The sequence below is a fragment of the Pararge aegeria genome, chromosome 14, assembly GCF_905163445.1.
Source record: "Pararge aegeria chromosome 14, ilParAegt1.1, whole genome shotgun sequence".
Classification (NCBI taxonomy): Eukaryota; Metazoa; Arthropoda; class Insecta; order Lepidoptera; family Nymphalidae; genus Pararge; species Pararge aegeria.
In genome coordinates this window covers 2,981,554-3,009,090 of record NC_053193.1, presented here as the reverse complement: position 1 = coordinate 3,009,090, position 27,537 = coordinate 2,981,554, and the positions used below count along the sequence as shown (strand labels likewise).

Genomic DNA, 27,537 nt, shown 5'->3' with positions numbered 1-27,537 from the left:
GGTGTTTATCTTAATATTATAAGTATTTATGAACTATACTACTATTTATAAAAATATTCACCAGACATCTGAGTACCCATAACACAAGCTACGCTTACTTTGGGGCTATATGGCGATGTGTGTATTGTCGTAGTATATTTATTTAATTTGTCAAGCATTAGTTACTAGGACGACATATATAGAAAAGAAACTATAGAAAAGAGACAGGGCTTCACAATATAAGAAACAAAAAAATTTTATATCACTAGCTGTTGCCCGCGACTTCGTCTGCGTTTGATTTTGTTTTTTGATGTGGTATTTAATTTAGTTGTAGTTCTAAAAAAATTAAAGTATTCAGTATCGCTAAGCTTTAAATGAGGGGTTTTCTGCTGTCCGCCGAGAATCTCGCTCTATCTCAAACCACATTCATCAGATCTACACAAAGTTTGGGCAAAATTAAACACATATAATAACCTCTATAGTACAAAAATAATTATTTAAATCGGTTATAATTTCAAACACTAAGCTCGAGCACATTAATCTCGGGATAAAAAGCATCCTATAGTACTTCTAACACTTTCAAAAATATGATTACAAAGTTTCATGAGGATCGGTTAAGTAGTTTTTGCGTGAAAGCGTAACAAACAAAGTTACATTGACATTTATAATATTAGTAGGGATGTTATTTCTGTAGTGACATTACACTGTGAAACTTAATACGCACGTCCATGTTACAAAACCGCTGCGCGCAGTATAGAGTCTTGGTTCGCGCGCTGTTGCCGATGTTACATTACAGAGTAGCTACAAGTAGAGAATCTATGTAAAATATTGAATATTGCATTTTTCACAAACTATCGAGTTAAGTAAAAAGTCGTAGAACAAAAGTTGTAAGTTTCAATATAAACAATTACAAGCCGAGAGCTTTGTGGTATTTTTTGTTAAACCCTGTATACGCAGTTTACAAATAGCTCATGGGAAGCGTAGCGACTCAAGGCATCCTGTTTTAGGTTGAGCTATTTTTATATCGATGTGATTATAAGTTTGTATTTATAGCTATTTCAGTAATTTCATATACATATTGTATAGTATTTGTATGTGTGTTTTCATATGGGTTTTAGTTACCTGAAATATTGGCAGTGGCTAGTTACCACCATACCGACAAAGACGTGCCGCTAAGCAATTTAGTGTTCTAGTGCAATGAAAGCATTTTTGGAGTATAGTAAATTAAGCTTAATTTTAATAATAACCATAAATAATCACAATTAAACAAACAAAACCTGAAACTAAACTCATCCTAACCTGACTGGAACCCTCAATTTGTGAAATGTTTTTAGGCACGCACACATCGTTCCAATTAAAAATTGTGCGTTTCGAAAATAAAACCACGCCCCTGTTGATGATGACGCGGGCGTGCGCGGCATGGCAACCTTGAGCGGGCCAAATCTATGAATAAACAGTCGCATTAAACTATCACACAGTGTAGTAAGTCCGACTCTTGTTATCAGCGGACCTTGTTGGCGGCAAATAGCTAATATCAAATGTCAGGCCCGGACCACGTGTTTCTTTAGTTTACGTAATTATGGTCAGGGTTCCTAAGCGAAGGCTTCACATATACTGAGCGTTGGATTGTGATAATTGACATCATATATTGCATTATGTTGCAGTTTTATCGACATGCATACAAGCTGTTACACGCGTTTTTTCCCTTGGGAGCTGTAGGTATGTTTTCCTGGCATTAGTATCCTACGTTTCTTTCCGGCCTTTCAACTAACTCTACGCCAAAAATCAGGTATTGGTGGCTTAGTTAGGGCGTAAAGGAAGGACTCACAAACAAACTCTCTTTCGCGTTTATAATGTTAGTTAGATGACTACGTGTTTCTCTGTCCCCTGGACTATCACCATGCAAATAAAAACGTATCGATCGATCTCTTACTCTGTGAAAAACAAAATTCATTCTATTAAATAAATAAATATACTACGACAATACACTCAGACACTGAAAAACATTAATGTTCATCAGACGAACATTTTCCAGTTGTGGATATCGAACCCACGGTCTTGGACTCAGACTTGTTTGCTGTTATTATGTGATAATGCAGACACTAATCTATATCTGTGTTTAATTTTATTTAGATCCGTTTTACCGCTAGGGCGTGGTAAGGAAACAAACATGCAACCGAATTTTCACATTTAATATAGTATAAGAAACGATTTTAGTGTCATATAATACTTTAGAACTACTTACATTTAAAATGTCTAAGTACTAAATGTCATGCTCAATTAATGCTACATATGCAATGATATTAAAAATTACAAAAATACAGACAAACTGTGTATCAATTAATTGAAATTTAGTAAATAGTATTAATTACAAGATTATGAAATCTCGTTAGCAACAGACGAAACTGCTGCAATTAAAATATTTCCATATTCTATAATCTATGTGATTAACTTAAAATAAACATTTATATAGCAATTATTCGCAAATACCATCGTTAAGCGGGCCTCACACGTTCGCACTGAAGCGCAGAGCAGACGCGCGTATCGTTACGATGACTTTGCTCGGTGATCAATTGCTTTGAACAGAATTTGTATTTTTGTAATTAGCATTTTGTTCCAAAGTAGGTAAGTGATGCGTGAGTTTTTAATTACGCTTGCATTTTGGTGTTTAAATAATTCGATCTGAACGCATTTATTAAAAAAATTGTATGTACTGTGAGAATACTGCGTGACACGAATTGGCTATCGAAAAGTTTTTCTAGAACAAAGGTTACAGATCACTGCTAGGGCTGCCTTTAGTATCATACTTATATCTTGTTGTATCTATTACTTATATACGTCCATAGCCAATAGTGTATGCATCGAAAAAGGCATAAAGAGAATAAATACTAAGAACTCCTTCCCGGGCTCGATAACCGGCAGGGGCATTTTGGGAATTTATAATATCTGAATCTTCGCTGGTCTGGTCTGATGGGAGTGTTCGGCCGTAGCTAGTTACCACCTTACCGACAAAGACGTGCTGCTAAGCGATTTAGCGTTCCGGAGTCGTGTAGAAACTGATAAGGGGTAAGAATTAAATATAACCATCATAGTCCTAATCGGTAAGTTGTTACTAATCTATATTAGACTGCATGTTAACTTACCATCAGGTGAGATTGCGAAGGCCAAATTGAAAAAAAAAAACAAATAATTAGGGCCCAATATATGTAATTTTTCGTGTCGTGTATAGCTTACTTAACACGCGTACGAACACCCGTTGAACGACTTTCGTATTTATCAGTCGTAGTGCGCGTGCGTTTGTGTCGGACGTGTTATTTTAGCATCCAAGATGGCGGCGCGAACAGTCAGCCGGTGTTTCACCATTACAACGAGGAGCTATAGTTCGAAACCGGACAAAAATATAGCTTTCCTCGGCCTCGGAAACATGGGAGGTTTTATGGCCGCCAATCTTGTCAAAAAGGTATTTTTCCTACGATATCTATATGTAAATTCATTCTAAGTAGCTCACGTTTGGCTTGCCCGGTTGGTCTGTGTTGATAGTGATAGAGGTCGTATGTATTTCCGTTTAGTAGTAAATTTCAACCAATTATACAAATAAAAATCTCTAGAAATCTACACCTTAGTATAGAAGGAAAAGGACTGACTGACCGATGGACTGACTGATCGACTGATCTATTATGGCGTACCTAGTTCAAACCAATGGACGGATGGGGTTGAAATTTGGATATAATTTTTGTATTTTTATTCCATTCCAAGTTAGCCCTTGACTGTAAACTCACCTGCTGGTAAGTGATGGTGCAGCCTAAAATGGTAACGGGCTAACCTGTCAGGGAGTATAGCAGTTATAATAAGCCCGTAGGTACACCTAATGAGTTTTTACGCGACATCGTACGGGAACGCAAAAGCGCTTCGCGGCACGTCTTTGTCGGTAGGGTGGTAACCAGCCACAGCTAGTCTCCCACAAGACCAGACCGGAGAAAATTCTGAAATTATAAATTCCAAATTGCCCCTGCGGGGGCTCGAACCCGGGGCCTCCCGCTTAAAACCACTGAGTTCACCGCTGCACCAGGGAAGTTGACAAGAATCAATAATGTAAAAGGAAAGGTAACTGATTAACTGACTGACTGATCTATTATTGCATAGTTCAATGTATCGAAGGATTGGGCTGAAACTTGAACAGTTATTATGTGGCCTTCATAACGTCATATCAACCCATTACCGGCCTACTAAAGGGCACGGGTCTCCTCCCACAATGAAGGGGTTAAGGCCATAGTCCACCACGCACACGCTAGCCCAGTGCGGATTGGTGGAGTCCGCACACCTTTGTAAACATTATAGAGCATTAACTCAGAAATGCAGGTTTCCTCTCGATATTTTCCTTCACCGTTGAAGCTAGTGATATTATAACTAAGCAATTAAATATTTTTTAGTAACATAAAAAGAAAATATATCACATAACTTAGAAAAGTTAGAGGTGCGTGCGGGGATTCGAACTCGGCCCCCCGAAAGTGAAGACGAAGTCCTACCAACTGGGCTACCACCGAATTTAAAACGTACACATCCGGATTTTTGGAATTTTATACCTTACAAATTAAGAGGGGAAATGTTTTGTTAGGTGTATAATTTTACGAACTTAATCTCTATAAAAAAATACTAATATCTCGTTGTTATCTCGTGGTGGGCATGCTAGCTTTACAAAACGGCCCACGAGTTTGTATTTGACTCTTTTTAAACGCCCTGAACAACGCTCAAGTTTAGTAGTAGTACTAGTAGTACAGTAGTACAGAATTTCTAGGGTCGCTATTCCTTATAAAGTTGCCATATAAAGTAACCTAATACACCTCTATCTGCTATCTCGAACAATCAACCTCTGCAATCAGCGTCTTCGCCGTCGAAGACGTGGTCCCCGACTTGTGACGTCATCCTGACGTGCGCTCGCACCACGTTCTCGGAAGCGTGCGGACTTATCACCGTCCGTAGCCCTTTCACTCCAATCGTCGCTTGAGCCGAGGTTCGGCTTCAAATGAGGCGCCCTCAGGCCGACGATCCTTTCGCTTCTTCGAGGCCTAGGGTTCAAACTCTTCGTGGCAGAGCCCTGTTTCGAGGCTCGCCCATAAGCCCGCGTTAAGCTGTTAAAATCAATCATAGAAAAAAAAAACCTCTACCTGCTCGGGTAGAAAAAATGTACCTTCTTAATGTGCCATATTCCGAACAGTATGACACTACAATAGCGAGCCTTGTGTGTGTGGATGTGTGTGTGTGTGGATTCGAAATGTTAGTAGCTGTGAACCTTACGGGTTTCAACAGCGTCACCGGTGGGTCGGGGCGAGCGCGTAGCGTCGCCTGATAAAGGGTTTTGAGCCCCAGGGCTCGAGGAATATCGGGGTGACGTCAACCTAGGGGCGTCTCCTGCGAGACTCGGACCTCGGCTTAGGCGGACGTCGGAATTTGGAGGACTGATCGGACGGTGATTAGTCCGTACGTCCCCGTGGCCGTGGATTCAGTCCACGTCCGGGTGACGTAAGAAATCGGGGACCTCGTCTTCTCCGGCGAAGACTCTGTGTCGTGGTTACTGTGTCGTCGGTGTGTAGCCCTAAGGCCCTAGCATAGGGAGCGTTGTCCGTCGTTATGTCGTCGTCGGGGTCGTCAAGGACGTGTCTGGGTCGTCTCCTATTAGGATTGACGTTTGGATTGGGCGTGTAAGAACACGGCTTCACCACTAACGGATTGGGATGAGACTCGGTTCTCTTAAAGTAACTTTTAGAGAGCCGTTTAAAGTAACTAGCTATCGTAGGGAGGTCTAGGTCCCTATGAAGGTCAGAGTTGTGGCCATGCGCATGAATTTGTTTTGCAGCTTTTGCAAGCTGCTAAACGATCTGTGCGGGAGATGTGCAAACACGGGACTCGCGTAGGTCATTATAGGGCGAATACAGATTTTATACAAAGTGAACTTGTGTCTGAGGGACATTTTACTTTTGCCGCTAATCATTGGGTAGAGACGACTTAGCACAAACGCGGTCTTTTTACGGACCCTGCGAATGTGCGCTGCGAAGCTCATACGCTTATCGAAGGTGACTCCTAGGTACTTGACTTTATCTTGCCAAGGGACGGGGCGCCCGTAGAGGGTTATCTGTTTGCGATTCCATCGGGGACCTGTCGAACGCTTTGGCCACGTCGAAGAATATAGCGCCGGTCGGAATGTAGCAGCGAGCCTTGTATTGCAAAGTCTGCTTATTATAAAACAATTCTTTTCTCAATAATACGGTTAAAGCAATAAGATTAAAGAAATAAAGGGATGGATGTTATGGTGTAAGTAGGAAACTAGATGTATTGTTAAAATGTAATTCAAACACCGAGCAAGCTCTCTTGTCACAATAAATGCCTTTAAAAGTGTAAAATAATAAATAATAAATAAATATACTACGACAATACACACATGGCCATCTAGTCCCATAGCAAGCGTAGTTTGTGTTATGGGTACTAAGATAACTGATGAATAATTTTTATGAATAATATAGATAAATACTTATAATATATAGATAAACACCCAAACACTGAAAAACATTCATGTTTATCACACAAATATTGTCCAGTTGTGGTAATCGAACCCACGGCCTTCGACTCAGAAAGCAGGGTCGCTGCCCACTGCGCCAATCGGGCGTCGAAAAGATTCGTCGCAGGCAAGGCAGGGGACAAAAATTATGTCCCCCGATTATATCCACTGCCAAGGGATATAAATAATGTGTCCACCTGCAAGCACGGGAAGTTTACCCCCGTTTATGTATATATCATTAGCTATTTTGATTTTGTTTTTTGATGTGGCATTAAATTTAGTTGTTGATCTAAAAAAAATTGAAGTATTCAGTGTGGCGAAGCCATAAATAAGGGGGTTGCTGCTGTCCGCTGAGGAGTTCTTTCCTCTATCTCCAACCACAGTTTGGGCAAAATTAAACACATATTATAACCTTTATAGTACAAAAATAATTATTTAAAGCAGTTATAATTTTTCGACGTTATGGTGTAAAATCGTCCCCCAAAAGAACCGAGCTTAATGTCGGGTTAAAAAGTATTCTATATTACTTCTAACACTTCCAAGAATATGTGTACAAAGTTTCATGAGGATCGGTTAAGTAGTTTTTTCGTGAAAGCGTAACAAACAAACTTACATTGACATTTATAATATTAGTAGGATTGTACACTTGTGCTCTTAGAGTTGATAAAGCATATCGTCTTAGAAAAGTGCAGAAAAACTTTTATATCATGAAGCCGAAGGTAATATTAGATTTACCTATAAATAAGTTTAAAGAATGCATCAAAACACATTTAATTCATCGAGGTTACTATACTATTGAAGAATTTCTTAACGACAAGTTTGCTTAGAAGTAAGCCACTCCGCTTTCATAATTTTATTTACTCAAATAAACTATTTTTATTTTTTAAACTATTTTTATTTTTCTTTTATCTCACACAAAATAGAACAATGATTGTTAAATTGTAACATGATGTTGGAAAAGACTGCTGAGTTTCTTGCCGGCTTCCTCACTTTAGAATCTGCCTTACAAACCGGTGGTAGAGTCACTACAAACAGACATATGTATATATATATATATTTATAATAATAATAATATTTGTTTATTGTTCAAAAAAACAAAGGTACAATTTACATTACATCTGCAAAATAGGTATAACTGATATTAATGTTATAATTTACACGGATATACAGAAATCATCCGTCCCTAAGCTAGTTATAAACCTGTGTTATAGGTAACAGTGCTATCCTTATAAATATGGCTCGTTTAAAACAAAAAAAAAATTGAAAGATATGAATTCGCAGGTTACTCTGGTAATCATATTTGTACTAGGTTTCATATTTTGAACGTTTTATACATATCGTTGTGTGTGTGTGTGTGTGTATTTGAGTGTGTGTGCGTGGTTAATAATAGCAGGCCAACGAGCAAGTGGGGTCACATAATGTTAAGGAGCCACCGATGCGCCCTTGAGGAAACACGTCAGATGGGAGACATACCTAATTGTCGTTTCAAAAGTCCTTATATCAGGCCTACTTGAAATAAATGAATTTGAATTTAGTACCTGTTTATCCGTAGTCAAACATGGTAATCGCTAGACCATCAGGCAGTTTTTATGTGAATGTAATAAACATATTGCTTTAGTGGAATGACAATAATACGTGGGTTTCGTAGATAAGGCCATGAATGCGATAGTGTTATTGATCTTATGTAACGTTATCTTACTTTATATACTTATATATATGATACGCGAACTCATGATTACAATAAACATATGTAAATAGTTGCTTACTTACCATTGGTTGGCCATGAATTAAGAATTGTTTAAACGGAAAAAACTATACTATTGAAGTAAAACTTCTTTAGGCGCGACTAGGGAGTAACTCAGATTTTTTCTGACGGAAGCAACGCTTACGTCAGACGTCTGTCTTACGTCTCAAAAATAATAATTTGGATTGGTCGTAAGTATATGTCAAATACTCCACGCTTTTTGACTTATACGCGAGCTAGTGGCAAATATCATAATCAATTAGGATTATTTATTTCCAATGTTTTCAAACGATATTTTGAAAAAAATATTTTAATTTGCACATTTTTTTTGAAAATCACTAACTTTAGTTTAAGACAAAAGTAATCAATAAATTATTTATAAATTTCTGACGATTGCGACATTCTATAATATTCAATGACAAGGTTATATCGACACGTGCTGATCTAACCTTCAATTTTCTACTCTCAATTATTCTATTTAACAAATGAAAATATTTATAAATTGTAAAAGTGATATTAATGAATTTTAAATAGAAAATAAAATGAAATGGCGTCCCAGGAACATTTTACTCTTTCATCAATAAATAATAATAAAAGTTTTACTGCAATCGCGCGTAAAGGTTACACGCACACACCTTTTTTTTAATGTCGGGGTATTAAATGCCTTTTAAAAACTAGTGGCAAATAAAAGTGGAGTAACGAAATGCATTATTGGCTCATCCATTAAAAGATTCGAATGAAAAAATAAAAAGTTTAGTCGAATCTCGAGTTAAATTAGAATGTACGTGGTTCCGTGGGTAAATTTGATACCACAAGGTTGATGAAAAATCTCTGGTTTGTCTAGTAGTTAGAATGCTTCAATACGGATCAATAACTTAGACAGCCGGTTGGCGCAGTGGGCAGCGACCCTGCTTTCTGCGTCCAAGGCCGTGGGATCGATTCCCACAGCTGGAAAAATATTTGTGTGATTAAAATGAATGTTATTCAGTGTGTTTACCTGTATATTACAATTATTTAAGAGTATTATATTTAAAAAAAATATTCATCAAGTATCTTAATATCCATAACACAAGTTACGTTACTTAGTTAGTTTAGTTTATATTAACGACTAGCTGACCCGTTAAACTTCGTCTGCATCAAATCGGTTATTATCGGATTTAATATCTTTTAGCATTTCTATCCCCGTGGTAACGTCTAAACGATAGGTCCAATTTGAATAATTTAAAGAGAAATTATTTTTTATTTGGATCTGATAGGAACGTCAACATCTTAAGATTGTACCCGTGTTTTGATGGACAAATTATAACAAAAAGCGTCCATACATCCATCCATACATCCTTACTCACAAACTTTCGCATTTATAATATAAGTAGGATGGTACGCATGGATTCGATCGCTGTCAGACTGAATACTGCTTAGCGGCAGAAATAAATTCAAATTCAAAATTCAGAATTCATTTATTTCAAGTAGGCCTAATATAAGCACTTTTGAAACGTCAAGTCTGTCTGTGTGTAGTTACTCTACCACCGGTTCGGAAGGCAGATTCTACCGAGAAGAAGCCGGCAAGAAACTCAGCAGTTGCTCTTTTCCAACATTAACAATTTACATTTTACATTTCAAAATTCATTTTTCTATCTTGTGAGAGATGAAAGCGGAGCCGGATGCTTCCAAGCAACCTTGTCATTAAGAAATTCATCAATTGTATAATATATATTCATCAATTGTATAATAACCTCGCTGTAATAAATGTTTTTTAACACATTCTTTAAACTTATGCATTGGTAGGTCCAAAATTACTTTAGGAATCATATTATAAAAGCGTATTCTCAGTGCCACAAATGACTTCTGCACCTTTCGCAGACGATATGCAGATGTCACTAATTTATGACCATTTCTTGTAAGTCGACTGTTTATATCCACTTTTTGTTTATAAAGACTAATATGTTGTTTTACAAATACTATATTGTTATAAATATATTGTGAGGCTACCGTAAGGATACTTATTTCTTTAAATTTTTCACGGAGGGATTCACGTGATTTAAGTTTATATATTGACCGTACAGCTTTTTTCTGCAATATGAATATAGTTTGAATATCAGCAGCTTTGCCTTAAAGACTAATATGTTGTTTTACAAATACTATATTGTTATAAATATATTGTGAGGCTACCGTAAGGATACTTATTTCTTTAAATTTTTCACGGAGGGATTCACGTGATTTAAGTTTATATATTGACCGTACAGCTTTTTTCTGCAATATGAATATAGTTTGAATATCAGCAGCTTTGCCTCATAATAAGATCCTGTAAGACATCACACTATGAAAGTACGCAAAGTAAACAAGTCTTGCTGTTTCTACGTCAGTAATCTGTCTAATTTTTCTGACGGCGTAGGCAGCCGAGCTTAGTTTACCTGCTAGTGTATCTTTATGGGTACCCCACTGAAGATTACAATCTAAGGTCATGCCCAGAAAAACTGTGGAATCTTCCATTTTTAGTGATTCTTCATTTTTATGAACTTTCTTTACATTTGGTAAAATAAATTCCACACACTTAGTTTTTTTTGCATTTAAAAGTAAATTATTGACAGTAAACCAGTGCGACACATGCGACATAGCACGGCTTACATCGTCAGAGTTATCTCTACCTCTATCAGTTTTAAAAATTAGAGATGTATCATCTGCAAACAGTACAATGTCACAGGTTTCACTGACATGGTGTGGTAGATCATTTATATACACCAAAAATAGGAAGGGACCCAAAATTGAACCCTGTGGGACACCCATTGACGTAGCCGACCCCTGCGACTTAATGTCTTTTATGCAAACCCTAGGAAGGACGGAGCTTATCCGAAGAAACTCAGTGTAACGAATCTACCCTACTCGCTAAATAAACTATGCTATGATGAGGAGAAGAACACATTATGTTGATAATGGGATCTAGTGGTTATCTAGGTCCTATTTTTATACCATTCAAAATTAATTAAGGAGAAATAAAGGAGAAATAAAGGAAATTTAGTCTTGTGAACTCTTTGCTTCTGACGCTTTAAAAGTCTTGAGTTATTACGGGACAACAAGGTTGGGGTCTTAGCCTCTGGATGATCATGTGCCAGTATTATTTAACAAATTATGAAACCATACGGATAGATCTTTGTTAGGAGCGAGTTGGTTAAGGCACAAAAAACTCTGTACCTAACTAACTGTGTACCTAATTGCAGGCACATGAGAATTGTTATTTTTAGATCCAGTTTAAGGTTTGGCTCGTAGATTTAAATTGATTCCTATGCATCAAGAGATTAACATTCTAACAGAGATACAAAATGACAGAAGGACAAATTAGTCCACTCCGAAAACTCGCTTTGGTCTGTCGATAATTTCATTGTGAGGACGTCCAGAAATCCTTTGTGGGTTACACGCTTTTATTACAAGATTTCGATCGCAATCCTCGATCGGACAATGCCTAGGTTTCAAATGCATAAAAACCAAAACTAAAGGGTCACAGATGAATAAAAAACAAATTCATCAAACAATCGGGATTTTATAATATAATTTACGGAATCCTAAACTCTTTTAGCCATTTAAAGCCACTATTGCCCTATTTAAAATTGAAATCCGTTCAATTAATGCAAAGATTATGTTAAATTATGCAGATGGGTGCTTTTCACGTGAACGTTTAAGGTCGAATCGCAATGAAAAACACATTAAATTTATGTTATTGTATCAAAAAGCGATTTATTAGCTGTTCCGCAAACCGTGCCATTCATATTATCCTGTAACAACATCAAAATAACGATGCCAATTATTATGAAATTGGCTTATTTTTTATTATGGCGCTGCTCTTTTGCGACTTAAGTTATTCCATACAACTTTTTATCGTAAATCGTAACTCTACATTCCTAGGAGGTGTTTCAAAACAAAGTTGAGAGGTAGCGTGCGCGCGTCGTGTAGCGTAGGTAGGTACTATGCGCGTGCCGGTCTTTTATCTTCACTAGGGTTGTCATAAGTAAACACTTAAAATGTTTTGAATTTATTAACATTGCTTTATGAAATATACTTATGCATTCTTAAATATTGTTTCGTAGTCTGTCACACGTTGTATTTATTGATCTTTATTCTAGGGCTTCAACGTACGCGGTTACGACCCCTCTAAAGAGGCTCTGACAGCCGCAGCAAAGGATGGTGTCAGCAGTGCTACCTCCATCGCCGCAGCGGTGGAAGGAGTAGACGTCGTGGTGTCCATCTTGCCAAGCAATAAGGTCGTCCTTGACGCGTATCTTGGTGATGATGGTGTTGTTAAGCACGTAAGTATCCTTTTTTTTTAATAAAACAAATAGTTGTCAGACACAGGATGCGCGAAAAATGTGAAACACCAAATATATAAATTAAAACAGCGATTTGAACGCGCAACTACAGAATGTCCACGCGTTAACTACAGGCATAAGAGTGCGTCACGCCGTTTGCCGTGACGGCATACTGGTAAATGTTATTGCAAATACATATATAAACTAATAGTTATTTTTGATAAGCCGTAGTTAATCAACAAATTAACAAGAAAAGCAAGCGTGGCTTAGTCAGCAAATAAAATTATTGATCAATATTTTTCTTAAACGCATATATTTTTTCAAAAGCATTTCCTCATACGCAGCTCTCTTAATGTAAATCAGAATTTCTATAGGCCTCTGATGAAAGGCCATTTGAGTACTCCGCCGTTGGAACTTAAGTTGGAGACAAGCAAAACAATTTGTACGAGCGATGTCGAGAAATATTTATGTTTGCAAAGTTTCCACTAAATCTTTACCTAAGTGATGTGCTTGCTAGTTTTATGTTTGTACGTTTCAGTTTGTCGAAAAGTTTTATTATAAGATTTTGCCCTTTGGTAGTGATTTTTACTGTAGACTTATAAATCTCGCGTTACAGAATTGAAATTACCAGATGAATTAATCAATAATTTTTTTTTATACTTTACGTATTAATTTTAGAAGTGGATTTCCAATTCATTTTTAGTTATTGACGAGATTCATAATGAAGTTGTGACAAATATTAATAAATTTTCGATTTTTTACTGAAATTATAACAATAATTATTTAATCATTCGGTAGATTTAAGATGAATTTTCAATAATAATATATCTTTTCAGGAGGTTTATAAAACATCTGCCAATACATATGTATATATTAAAAAATTATATTGAAAATTCGACAATGATTAATTAAATGAAATAAGTATGTTTTATAATTGTTTAGAAGAATATTGATATTTTTTAAATCTCAATTACCATGATAACGTATCTTTTTGGCTTTTAAAAGACAACCCCATAAAATGAAGAAAACATTTATTATACGGAGATTCCATTCACCGAAGGTGAGATCGTAGGTCACATTACATGATGGGATATGTAACAAATAAACTGCGCCCAAGAATAAAGAGATCACTGATATCATTAATAATAACAAAACTTGACGTAATTTGCGTCGAAGAGAAAAGGAAAGTTAGTATCTAAGTCCTATTCTATCGCACTTCGAAACGTCGACGGTTTTTTAAATTTATTTTTCTTGACCACAGTAGTAGTTAATCTACATGGGCAAATCTTTCTCTCTTCTCTTCTAGTTCGATATATATTTGAACTAGCGGTCCCACGCGGCTTTGTCCGCGTATAAGTGAACCTTGAAAGATAGCCATATGCTGGATCGAGACTTTTTTTAAGAACTTTTAAAGGGGAACAGCTACATGATTTTATCAAAACTTTAACCGTTTACGCAGCGCACGCAGCGACAGCTGACAAAAGGAAACAAACCTATGCTATGCTACTATTGGTCTTAGCGTGATGATATATAGCCTATAGTCTTCCTCGATAAATGGGCTATCAAACATTGAAAGAATATTTCAAATCGGAGCTGTAGTTCCTGAGATCATCGCGTATAACTAAACAAACAAACTCTTCAGCTTTATATACAAGTATGAGATTACCGCAGACTTAAGATCCCTTTGCGCATTCGACTCCTGCGTTGTTACATCTGGCCCATACTGCTATACGGATGCGAGGCTTGGACTATTAAAGAAGACCGCAGGAAACGCATTGAAGCGTTTGAGATGTGGACATTCAGACGTATGTTAGCCATTAGTTGGACTCACAAAGTATCCAATGAGGAAGTTCTGCGACGCGTCATCCAACGGCGTGAATTTTTTGAAGATCAGAAAAGTTGCATATCTGGGACACGTGCTAAGGCACGAGAGATATGAGCTCCTTCAACTTATTATGATGGCAAAAGTTGCAGTAAGAAGAGGCGTTGGTCGCAGAACAAAGTCCTGGCTTCGTAACATCAGAGAGTGGACTGGAATCGCGAGTGCAGCAGAATTATTTCGCCTCGCGAAAGATGGACAAGAATTTACGAAGCTGACTGCCAACCTTCGCTAGTCGGAGAGGCATCGCAAGAAGAAGATGATGAGATCTATATATGAGTAAGCGTAGCTTGTGTTATGGGCACTAAGATAGCCGATGAATATATTTTTTTTATGAATATAATACACATAAAAACTTATAATATACAGATAAACACCCAGACACTGAAAGACATTCATGTTCATCACACAAACATTTTCCAGTTGTGGGAATCGAACCCACGACCTTGGACTCAGAAAGCAGGGTCGCTGCCCACTGCGCCACTCGGCCGTCAGATTATATAGTTTTTCACATTGATTATATAATATAGTTTTGCAATTTTATTTTGCAGGCTCCCAAAGGAACCCTCCTGATAGACTCAAGTACAGTGGACCCCAACGTGCCCAAACAGATTTTCCCCGTGGCCAACGACAGTGGGGTCGCTTTCATCGACGCACCGGTATCTGGAGGTATTTGCATTAATTAGTACATTCATTGTACAATTATTAACTCATTACAGGCCCACAGCAGGGCACGGGCCTCCTCGATAGAACGAGAAGGGTTTCGGCTTTAATCAACTACCGTAGCTCGAGAAAATTAAAAGGTGCTTAGTGCTTACCGGGGAACACATTGGTCCCATCGAAAGTTCTAACCACAAAGGCTATCGATTATAATCTTGGGCAATAAGAAAATAACTTTTTAGACCGATTATAAATTCGTTTCAGACAGTGGCGTGCACTTCATATAAACACAAAAGCACAGCCTATCCTAAAATTATTGCATAAATCATTAAGGGCCATCCCCTTTTTCCGATCTTATGCTATCTTCCTTCTTAATGCATAACCAGGTCAAAAATCCTGTGCACGCCACTGCTTATGATGCGTACATCGTATGAGAAATGTGTAAACGGTAGTGAGGTGATGGCTATAACCTTATTTGTTAACTTAAAACCTTCTCCTTAAAGTTCTTTTTGTTATCACCATCTCACAATGTCATGAAATTAATAAATAAATAAATATACTACGGCAATACAGACATCGTCATCTAGCCCCAAAGTAAGCGTAGCTTGTGTTATGTAGTGTTGTGTTAAGATGACTGATGAATTTCTTTACTTCATGAATTTCATTATTTCAAACCGCATGAGAATGAAACAAACAGAAATCCTGTTTTACATCACCATATATTTACCATAGACAACAATCTCACCTGGTGGTAAGTGATGATGTCAAAGATGGTAGCGGGATAACTTGTAAAGGTAATGGAAATGATATTAAACCTACTTATATCTCTGATCGGTTTCCACGCTACATCGTACTGGAACACTGAATTGCTTGACACCACGTCTTTGTTGATACTTATTAGTGTTAGCGTGGTGGGTGCAATCTGTACATTCTGAAATCGATCTCTTAATGACCAAGATTTAAGTACCTTTTTGTTAAGTACCTTTTTTTAGGCTTTTGTAAGCTCTTTCTGTATATCAATATCCGGTATCCAAAAGTATTGCTATTAAATATTAATGTAATATTTGTATTTAAGGCTCCATACAAATGTAATAAAATATATTTTGTCCGCCGGCTGTATTGTTTTTACCCAATCTCCTGATATTATTTTGACATTCAATATTTGACGAGCGCTATTCTATATATATGTTTTTATATTATTCACTTTCGGAGTTGTGTGTAAAATGTCACTTGCTTTAAAAGTGAAGGAAAGCATCTTGAGGAAATCTACATGCCTGAGAGTTCTACAGAACCTTCTTAAAGGCGTGTTAAGTCGTCTAATTCGCAGTTGGCCAAAATTGTAGTTACAGAGACAGCAATGCGACATGCGTAAATCTTGCAATCACTGCGGTCAAACGTCACTTTTGTTTATTTATTGTATGGAAAAGTGGCGTTTGACAGCAGTGATTACAAAATTTATGCATGTACGTAATCACCCTGCCGTGCTCGTTAATGGGTTGATAACGACGCTACTATATATACTATATAATATATAATATAATTACTATATACTATATAATATAATTATGATATTACTAGCATATATCCACTAATATAACTGCACGTTGAGTTACAATGTTCTCAAAGGTTTCAAAGGTGTGTGAAGTACACCAATCCGCAATGTGCCAGCGTGGTGGAGAACCTTAACCCCTTCACATTACGGGAGGACACCCGCACAATGTATTGGGTCGGTGATTGGTTGACAAGATGATGACTCTAGTAGTCCTGCCAAATTCAAATTCAAATTCGAATGAAGCGTTCATACATAATTATTTACATAATTGTAAGGGGCTGGTGATAACTTCGTTCGCCAACTTAAATCTAAAGCTACGAGGGTTCCGAACGCGCCCTGGTCTAAGAAGAGCCCACAACAAACTTAGCCGGGTATTTTTTTTTTTTTGTTATCTCCCTCTCACAGTAAATTTATATTAAGCTATGAAGCTACAGCAATTCACACCCAAGCTTTTTATCGTTTAAGTAATCCTTAATATTATAATAGGATTTTTCTGTGCCGTATTGTTATTCCACCTCAGTCACGCATAAGCTATCCTGCAGCCGCGGATAGCGTTACACTCTAAAACCATCTCTCCTAAGAGATAGGAGACCCAGCAATTTGATGCTTACTAATTCGACTTTACAGGTGTGATGGGAGCACAAAACGCCACACTAGCTTTCATGGTTGGAGGCCGTAAAGAAGATTTCGATAGATCAGTGCCAATGCTCAAAGCAATGGGCGCCAAGCAGTACCACTGCGGAGACAGTGGCGCTGGCCAGGTCGCCAAGTTGAGTAATAACATGCTCATGGGCATTACTGGTATGGCGACTGCCGAGTGCATGAATATGGGTATTAAGTAAGTATGTTTTGTACATTGTTACTAATTTTCGTGTTTAAATGATAAAAAATATGATGCCTTTATATTAAAGAATTGAAAGGTATTCACATTCAAAGCAATGAGCGCCAAGTCACCAATCCTATAATGAGCAAGTTTATGAGCAGCACCAATACTTTCAGCACATCGTCTGTCCAGCTGGACGGCCCACTCTGAAAGTGTTTAAATAAATTATTAAAAAATATAACAGATACCAGAGGTTCACTATTTCAGGGAGGCTTAGCTATTTAGAGTATGAGTATACTAACATTTGGTTACCAACACACTGTTTTTGTATAGATTATTATATCATAAAAAAATATGTTATTCCCCAGTTTAAGAGTCTAGAGTATATATAATACGACAGATCCCAAAACTAGTATATTTTTTATATTTATTTGCATTTATATAAGCCATATTGCACTATTAACATCAACAGTTAAAGTTCGTTAGGACAGTATAGTTCGGAAATAATGTTTAAAGCAATGTTCACCAAGTATCGTAGTAAGAAATTAAAAGTTTTTCTATAAATTATACGTTATCTGATATTGGGTTGGGTTATAAAGAAATACTTTTAATTAAAAGGGTCAAGGAGCACTTATTTTATTCTAAGCTGTCTTTTAAACCATTGAAGTGCGGTCGAGAACAAATTATACAAGAAAATATCATGGTGAAACTTTCCAATTATAAGATTGCGACAGACCTAACAAAGTACCTTTGTTATTACTCTACGTGACTGTATTTCCTGTCTCATTGGAAAACTGATGGAGGAATTAACAATAATGAGTCGCTATAAAGGCGGCGATGCGAATTTAGACGACATCCTGGCATTAAAAAAGATATTTTCTATTTGGATATACTTAACGTATTTAAGAAACCGTTGGCGTATTTTGCTATATAATAATAATAATAAATAATAACAAATAAACCAAGACAGTGCACACATCGCCATCTAGTGAATGGGACTACTAATATCTACATGTTCGACTTCTCTTTCACTTCTTGTATGGATTTCCAATCCGTACGATTTCGTTTCGCAACCTTAGTCTTAGAAAAAAAAAATTAAAATTGTAAGTACGTAAAGTCGGGCTTATTGCGCAAATGTAAAGATTGCTTGCAATAAGGCCGCCTATGCATGCCTCGAGTCGGGTTATTCAATAGAAAAATGATCAGTCTTTCAAATTTTTTCATCAAACGAAAAAGCTTTAGTAACATACATATAATCCAGACATAGAAATGTAAGCATCCAATCATATTTATATGTAAATGAAAGGATAGGGTTTTTATTAAGCGCCTGGGTGGTCCCTTCGGATTGTTCTAAATTTACTATGGGCTAGTGCGAGTCAAAGATAATTTTTTCCTTGAGTGGAAACTCCTTATCCTGAAATAAATTTATTCTTACGTGCTTCTTAACTTGATCCGAATTTTGGCTTTAGACTTTTATCGTTTGGCGCTAAGTTGATTCAGTTATTCAGTTATTTTTATTCCACTACAAGTTAGCCCTTGACTGAAATCTCACTTGCTGTCAAGATGGTAACGGTGACGGGCATGCTTGTTAAAATAATGTATGGCAGTTGTATTAAACACATAAGCCTAATCGTTTTCTACATGACATGGTACCGGAACGCTAATTCGCTTAGCGGTACGTCTTTGTCAGCAGGATTGGATTTTGCCTCGGTAGAAGCCTCTCAACAGACGAAATCCTGTTTTTACTGGGTTTTACTGTATTTTTTCTTTTAGTGCACAAGCTAGTATTTGACTGCAATTTGTCCAAAAGACATTTATTTCTCAAAAATAACGCAATAGTTCACTTACATCGAGAATAAAATAATATTTTAAAATTAGTGCATATAATAATATATAATATAACTAGCGGTTGCCCGCGACTTCGTCTGCGTTTGATTTCGTTTTTAAAGTATTCTGTATCGCTAAGCCTTAAATGTGTATAGTAGTATATATATATAATATATATAACATGTGACTGTCAATTAATTATAGACAAATAATTTGCAATAAAAAAAAATTGCGACTATAATTAAAGATAAGCTATCCTATCTCTTAAGTTGGACCAGACTGCTCACGGTGTACCAATTTAATTTGAAATCGGTTAAGTAGTTTAGGAGTCTATCGCGGACAAACATCGTGACAAGAGATTTATATATATTAAGATTAACAAAATTTTCTTGTAATATGTGATTTACGCGGTTGACGCCGCAGTGAGTATTTGTACTATGTATACCATTGTGTAATGTGAAACTGTGTTGTTGTTTGTGAACCCAAATTAATAAACAAATAAGTAAATCTGAGTGGTTATAAGTGATGATGTAACCTTAGCTGGTAGCGGACTGACATGTTAGGAGTAGGCAGATATAACCCCTAATCAGTTAGACCCCCTATCCGAGGCATCGTTCCTGAACGCTAAATCGCTTGTGGTTCTAACTAACTTCAGTGCAAGCCTTCCAAAATCCTCAGCATTTGTCAACTGGATAAATGCTGAGGTTTCGGAACATCTAAAATGTTGATCAATATTTTGTTTTACTTCTTTAATCTCACATATTATCTAAATGCGTATTTTAAGAGTTAATATGACGCCATCTTAGCATCTTCTGGCTCCCAGTGATCTTCGGTTCTCGGACCGATTGGAGATATTCCCTGCAATTGAACCATTAATTTTGCGCTATGTCGGGACGGCCGATTGGCGCAGTGGGCAACGACCCTGATTTCTGAGTCAAGGCCGTGGGTTCGATTCCCACAGCTGGAAAATATTTGTGTGATGAAAATTAATGTTTTTCAATGTCTGTGTGTTTCATTTTATATTATAAGTATAGAAGTGTCAGTCATCTTATTATCTATAACACAAGCTACGCTTACTTTGGGGCTAGATAGCGATGTGTGTATTGTCGTAGTGTATTTATTTTTAATTTACTTAACTCTCGTTCTACTACGGCTCATCATTTTTTTTTATATCATGTATAGATACTCTGAGCATAGATAGCTCTCTCTATCAACCGCTGAGTTTCTCTGAGAGTTTATTTCGCATGACTTTGCAGCTTATTCAGCTTCAGCAAAATAACTATGTATATTAACTTCATCTTATACAGTAAATTAAACTTCCGGCATTTTAGCATTTTAATATTAAAATATGCAAGTTTACAAGCTCTTTATAATTTAAGAAATTTCGTTGTTTTAGAATGGGTTTAGATCCTCAAGTACTGCTAGATGTCCTAAACAATTCATCAGCTCGATCCTGGTCTACCGAGGTGTACTGCCCTGTTCCCGGTCTGGTACCCACTGCGCCTTCAAGCCGAGATTACGAAAATGGGTTCAAGAATGAGCTCATGGTTAAGGTAAGGTTCTTATTTTGGTTTATGGTTCTTTATGTTTTCAAAAACGGATGACATACCTGATTTTTTTATCCCCGTGGCTCTATTTATCTCATAAATAATATTAAAACCACAGAAGTAAGAACATTACAGAAACCGTGTTAATATTAAACAAGAGTGAGTGACTTTTATTGAAGCATAAAAACCACTGAATTAGCAGGCTTTGGCTGTAGCTTGTATCCACCCTACGGTCAGAACATGTCACCAAGCGATTTAGCGTTCCAGTACGATGTCGCATAGAAACCCAGTATGGTTTATTATAACTGCCATACCCCAATAGGTCAGCCCGTTTCAAACTTAGCATCATTAGTTACCACTAGGTGGGATTGCAGTCAAGGCCTAGCATGTAAATAAAAATAAGCTGGTAAAAAAAAAATTACAACAATAAAAACATTCGATGACCTTTTCAGGATTTGGAACTAGCAAGCGGCATGGCGCTTGGAATCCGCTCACCAATCCCTCTAGGAGCTGTGGCCACCCAGCTATACCGCATCGTTCAGTCTCGGGGCTACGGTCAGAAGGACTTCTCGTTCATATACCAGCTGTTGAAAAATGAGAAGAAGTAGAATAAAATATTAAAATATTCACAAGAGTTTTAGTCCATCAATATTCCCTTAGATACCTGTTCACTTGAGAACAACGATGGAACAACGATGGTGACAACTGTATTCTCTGCCTTCGCTAGGCACGGATTTTCATTTGTCAATCCTCTAATATTAGAATGGGAACTCAAAGTCACTTTTACTACCGAGGAGAAGCAGCAGAATAAAACATTACAATAGTCACAAGAGTTTTAGTCCATCAATATTCTTTAATAGTCCCAACGCAAAGGTTTGCCTATAATCAACAGATTGGGCAGACGGGCTGGTATAGGACAATACTGTCCGTTCTCCGTTGTACTCCCCTAGTTGCCTGTTCACCTACCAGAACAGGAAGGGCGGTGACTTATTTTATTCTTATATATAAAGCTGGAGGTTTGTTTGTTTACTTGAAAGCAATGATCTCAAGAAATACTGCTCTGATTTGAAAAACTCTTTCAGTGTTGGATTCTCCGTTTGTCGAGGAAGGCTATAGGCTATATGTCATTACGCTAAGACCAATAAGATAGAGCATAGCACCAATGATTCAAAATCGGAGTCAAAGTTTCGATAAAATCATGCAAGACCATGACAACATATGTCAATCTTTTAAGGTTGGTATGTTAACAAACAAAAATAAATCTATCTAAATAAAATAAGAAAAATCTAAAACGTCTTCGAAACCACCGCAGCGAGGCGCAGTGACTACGATAATGTCAGCATTGCCACTTTGGATGGAAGTGGCTTTTGAAGTTATAAATATACATATAAATATACTACGATAATAAACTCATCGCCATCTAGCCCCAAAATAAGCACAGCTTGTGATATGCGTACTGAGATAGCTATTGAATATTTTTATGAATATAATATGCCTACATAAATACTTATAATAAACAGATAAACACCCAGATACTGTAAAACATTCATGTTCATCACACAAACATTTTCCAGTTGTGGGAATCGCTCTGACCACTGCGCTATTCGGCTGTCCAAACTGTTAAAACATATTTTGTGAATTTTTAAAAGAACCGTAGTCGGGCGTGCCAATTACCTTCTGTTTCGCTGGGAATTGAACATATTGTATATATTTATTTATTATTGATATTCATTGTAAAGTAAATATTAATTATCAGTATATATATAATATTGTAAGTTATATATATATATATAAAGTATTTATGTATATATAGATATATATGCAGATATATATTTATATGCACAACCTACCTCTCTTCTTGAGCTGTGTTTTACGCCAGTGGTTGCCTGGAAAATACGCCAAATTGTATACTTTGTGTCAAATTTTCATTTGTTTTTTATGATTTTTCTGTATTGTTTATTTTGTGTACAATAAAGTGTATAAAATTATTCATTCAAATTTCGTGGGAATTAAAAAAAAAGTACGATGAAATCTAAACAAAACTATTTCACAGCAATCACAAAAGGCCTACATTCCTACAAAACTATAAAAATATCCGCGCCATTGCAGCCATGATGGCGAACTACTTTTTTAATTTCCCCGGGATAAAATACCCGCCGCACGAGGGTTTTTGTCCGGGGCAAAAAATCCAAAAAGGACAATAGGAGGACTGGTTTGTGTCATAATCATATTTTTCTCCGCACAAAGGGCTTCTTACGTTAATGTGACTGGATAATAAATGAAAGTCAGGCACATGTTGGTTCGCGTTGTTTAGGGTTCCTTGGTCAATACTAAAAGGGTATTAGGTTTTTGAAGTGAAACTTCTTTAGAATCGTTGTGATTTCAAACTCGATGAAACGAAAAAATAAGTCCATAGAGACACAAACACATAAATGTATAGGATCCAGCCGGCGAGAGAATGAGATAGAACACATTACACATTTTGTTTACTATTTAAGTTACCAAGGAAACCGAATAATATCTAGATAAAGAAACAAACACATAAATGTATAGGACAGAGTGAGATAGAAAACATTATACATTTTTTTACCTATTCTAGTTACCATGGAAACTAAATAATAAATCTTACATTTATATATTTCAGAAGTTACACTTGTGCCGTGTGTGAATAAATTGCACAGGATTTGTTTATTTAGGTATGCCATGATGGAGTATTTAGGGACCCATTTTATAAATTGCCCCCAAAACTCCCTCAATATTGGATTTGGTTATTTTAGTACTTCACTATTAAGGAATGTAGGTTACCTAGAGAAGGCAGCAGAGACGGTCCATACTTTTTGTTTGTGTATTAACAAAAAGTATAATTGTGTATTATTAGTTAGAATAATGCAATGATGTTGCCACAATAAAAAACATTTTTAAATTTTTCACTGGATGGATGGATATGAAATGCCTGACTAGTAGAATAATGTACACTATATTGAAAATCTAAAACTTTGAAATTTTAATTCATATATTTTTATTTCTAAATTACGTTCACTGCCTCGTTGGTGAAGCGACTAGCATGTTCGACAGCTGCACGAGGTCTTGGGTTATATTTCCAGGTCGGGCACAAAATATTTACGAGTAGGAACCTATATATAGGTGTTACCTGTTGAATCATTCTAATTATCAGCACAGTTTTGGGAAACTGGAGCTTTTTACCTTGCCGACCGAATTATACCGTTGGTCTCAGTCGAGTTATTAACACTACAAAGCCCACCAACCCGTATTGGAGCAGCTTGGTGGGTCTATGTTTCTATGAGGGTGGGACGTATGGATCATCAGCGATTTTAATTGGGTTCATTTCATAACTCTTGAAATCATCAACATTAAAATTTTGAATTTTGAATTTTGAATTTTGGGTGGTTATACTAAACCCATAGACCTTATCAGCTTCCACGCGACATCGACATCGACCGGAAAGCTTAATCGATTTGCGTGACGTCAACCGACGACTGACGACTTATAGTATACAGATAAACACCCAGACACTAAAAAAACACTTATGTTCATCACACGAACATTTTCCAGTTGTGGGAATCGATCCCACGGCCTTGGACTCAGAAAGCAGAGTCGCTGCCCACTGCGCAAGTCAAAAATTCAAAATTCAAATTCAGAATTCATTTATTTCAAGTAGGCCTAATATAAGCACTTTTGAAACGTCTAGTCTGTCTGTGTGTCGTGACTCTACCACCGGTTCGGAAGGCAGATTCTACCGAGAAGGAGCCGGCAAGAAACTCAGCAGTTGCTCTTTTCCAACATTAAATTTTTACATTTTACATTTCAAAATTCATTTTTATATCTTGTGAGAGATGAAAGCGGAGCCGGATGCTTTCAAGCAACCTTGTCATTAAGAAATTCATCAATTGTATAATAACCTCGCTGTAATAAATGTGTTTTAACACATTCTTTAAACTTATGCATTGGTAGGTCCAAAATTACCTTAGTAATCATATTATAAAAGCGTATACTCAGTCCCACAAATGACTTTTGCACCTTTCGCAGACGATATGCAGATGTCACTAATTTATGACCATTTCTTGTAAGTCGACTGTTCATATCCACTTTTTGTTTATAAAGACTAATATGTTGTCTGAGTAGTCGGCCGCCAAATGTGTTTAAATATGTTGAAATAGAAGCCTCTTTACGAGAGAACGATTCACACTTGACGGGTTTTTATTTTTTCGGTCGTGTGAGCGTTTAGGGTGCATTGAGTCGTTTTAAAAGTCATGCTCGGGCCTTTTTCGCGGCTTGTAATTATCGCCGGCGAAGCCTTTGTTTAACGACCACGTGATTTGTCAAAGGTCTCTTTTTATATTTTCGTCGTCGTTAGGGGCTATTAAAAATATTCTTTTCGCTCTGATGTTGAAATATTTATGATCGACTTCAAATAAAATTCATTTGCAATTCTATAAATATAATTTATATATTCTTTTAAATATTATAACCTAAAATAAACTGAATAAAATCTAAAACGTCTTCGAAACCACCGCAGCGAGGCACAAGGCTAAGATGCTGGCAGCATTGCCCCTTTGGATGGCCAAACTAATTCGTTGGCCAAGGTAATTGCCCGCTCTAGGATCAGGTAGACTCGATAACCCTCTTCAATAATTCTTTGAAAAGAGCTCGTGCCTCCGGACCCCACGTTTTCAAAGTCTCTACTCCAAAAGGCACAAAAAATTATATAAATTCAAATTCAAAATTTCTTTATTCATGTAGGCCTATCACAGGCACTTATGAACAGGCACATATATATTTACATAATTGTATGGGGATGGTGATAACTTCGTTCGTCAACTTAAACCTAAAGCTACGAATATTCCAAACGTGCCCTGGTCTAAGAAGAACCCACAACAAACTTAACCGGGTATTTTTTTTTTTTGTTATCTCACACTAAATTTATATTAAACTATGAAGCTAGAGCAATTTACACCCAAGCTTTTTTATCGTTTAAGTAATCTTTAATATTATAATAGGATTTTTCTGTAAGCTTACGTTTTATGTAAACTTTGAACTTATTGAGAGACACCTCAAAGATTTCATTCGGTAATTTGATATAAAATAATATACAATTGCCCTTGAATGAATTTGCAATTTTGTGTAGCCTACTAAACTGCACAACGAGTTTATTTTTCTTCTAATATAAATATTGTTACAGTTCCATTTCCTATTTAAATAGTGTCATATTTTTATGGACATAAATAAAATATTTCAAATATGTACTGACTATGCACCGTCATTATTTCATCTTCTTTAAATTTATCTCTTACCTAATATCCTTATATTCCGCAGTGGCAGCTGTGAGCGCTATAGTTTTAGGTTCGAGGTCCTAATACGGAGGTATTTATTTATTGTATGGAAAAGTGACGTTTTAGAGCAGTGATTGACAGATTTACCTTTTTTTTCTGTGGGAAATCCTCATGGATACCACTGCACCACGGGGCTGAAACGTACTGGCTGAAACCCCACGGTGAACCAACAGGTCACCTGGCGGCTGGGCCACGGGAACGCTTTCGCACACAACCGCGACCCAGCTGGGGCGCCCGCCATTGCAGACCCTCCTCCAAACCTGCAAGATTTTCACCTGCCGCAAGCCTGTTGCGAGATACGTACGCCGGTTCGATTCTCGAAAGGGGCAGTTTGGGAATTTATATACTGAGTTCCTTCTCTTTGTGGCCTTGTCTTTGTAAAAAAAAAATACGTTCATTCTTGTTTTTTTCTCTAATTTTGTAATTTTAAATGTAATACTATGGGACTTTGCTGGAAATAAAGAGATTATTATTAATAAAGAAATTATTTTTATAATTATAGTCGTAAGGAAGGAACGTGTTACGCGTTCTATCTTGTATAAATCAGGAATATTAATATGAAAAAATGTGCCGTGTATTTTAATCACAAGGTTTTACATTATATTATTGACCTCTCTATATATATTTATTCAAGATTTCTACATTATTTTAAAATCCAATCATCTTTAAATATTCAGAACACGCAAGCCATCTCACAAAGGAGAATCAAGGCTGTCCGTGCGAAATGTCTTGCGTATTTTTTTGAAACTCTATACAAATTGGGGGATAATTTGAAACAAAAGATTTTGGTATTTAATGAGAGCTTTATCTCGAGAATATTTACCTTAATGGTAAAGTGTTTTTGGTTTTTCTTCAGAAGGAATGCATTAACGTTGTAGCTGTATCAATATTCTTGCCATCATCTAAATATTCCACGGATGAAAAAGCCTTATAATAAGAGAACGAGACATTATATAGCTTAGATTCATCACGCTGGTACAATGCGTGCGGGCTTAAGTAACGACCTCCAATTCCTAGTTTTCAACAAATTAAAAAAAGTTGTAGGTTTTTAATTCTACTGTATGTTTGATTATGAAAATTAAGCTTAATTTGCTATACTCCGCGAAAAGCAGGAGAATCTGAATGGTACACCAACTGTTTACATGTGGCGGAGTAATCGAGTAAAAAATATACAAAAAACAAAAAAAACATACATAATGGAAATAAGCCGGCGTTGCGTTGAGGAATTCCATGATATATTATGAAAATTAAGCTTAATTTGCTATACCCCGCGAAAAGCAGGAGAATCTGTATGGAGTCATTTATAATTTCTTCAATCCTCATA

At 36.6% G+C, this 27,537-nt stretch overlaps 1 protein-coding gene across 1 annotated transcript; it reads left to right on the top strand.

Annotated features, from left to right (window-relative positions):
• The first annotated feature begins 3,271 nt into the window (after positions 1-3,271).
• Positions 3,272-21,489, top strand: LOC120629255 (NAD-dependent L-serine dehydrogenase). Its single transcript, XM_039898132.1, has 6 exons — positions 3,272-3,439; positions 12,392-12,574; positions 15,005-15,122; positions 17,293-17,503; positions 20,712-20,868; positions 21,315-21,489. The coding sequence occupies exons 1-6, from the start codon at positions 3,308-3,310 to the stop codon at positions 21,468-21,470; spliced, it is 957 nt and encodes a 318-aa protein (XP_039754066.1). The 5' UTR covers positions 3,272-3,307; the 3' UTR covers positions 21,471-21,489.
• The last annotated feature ends 6,048 nt before the right edge of the window (positions 21,490-27,537 follow it).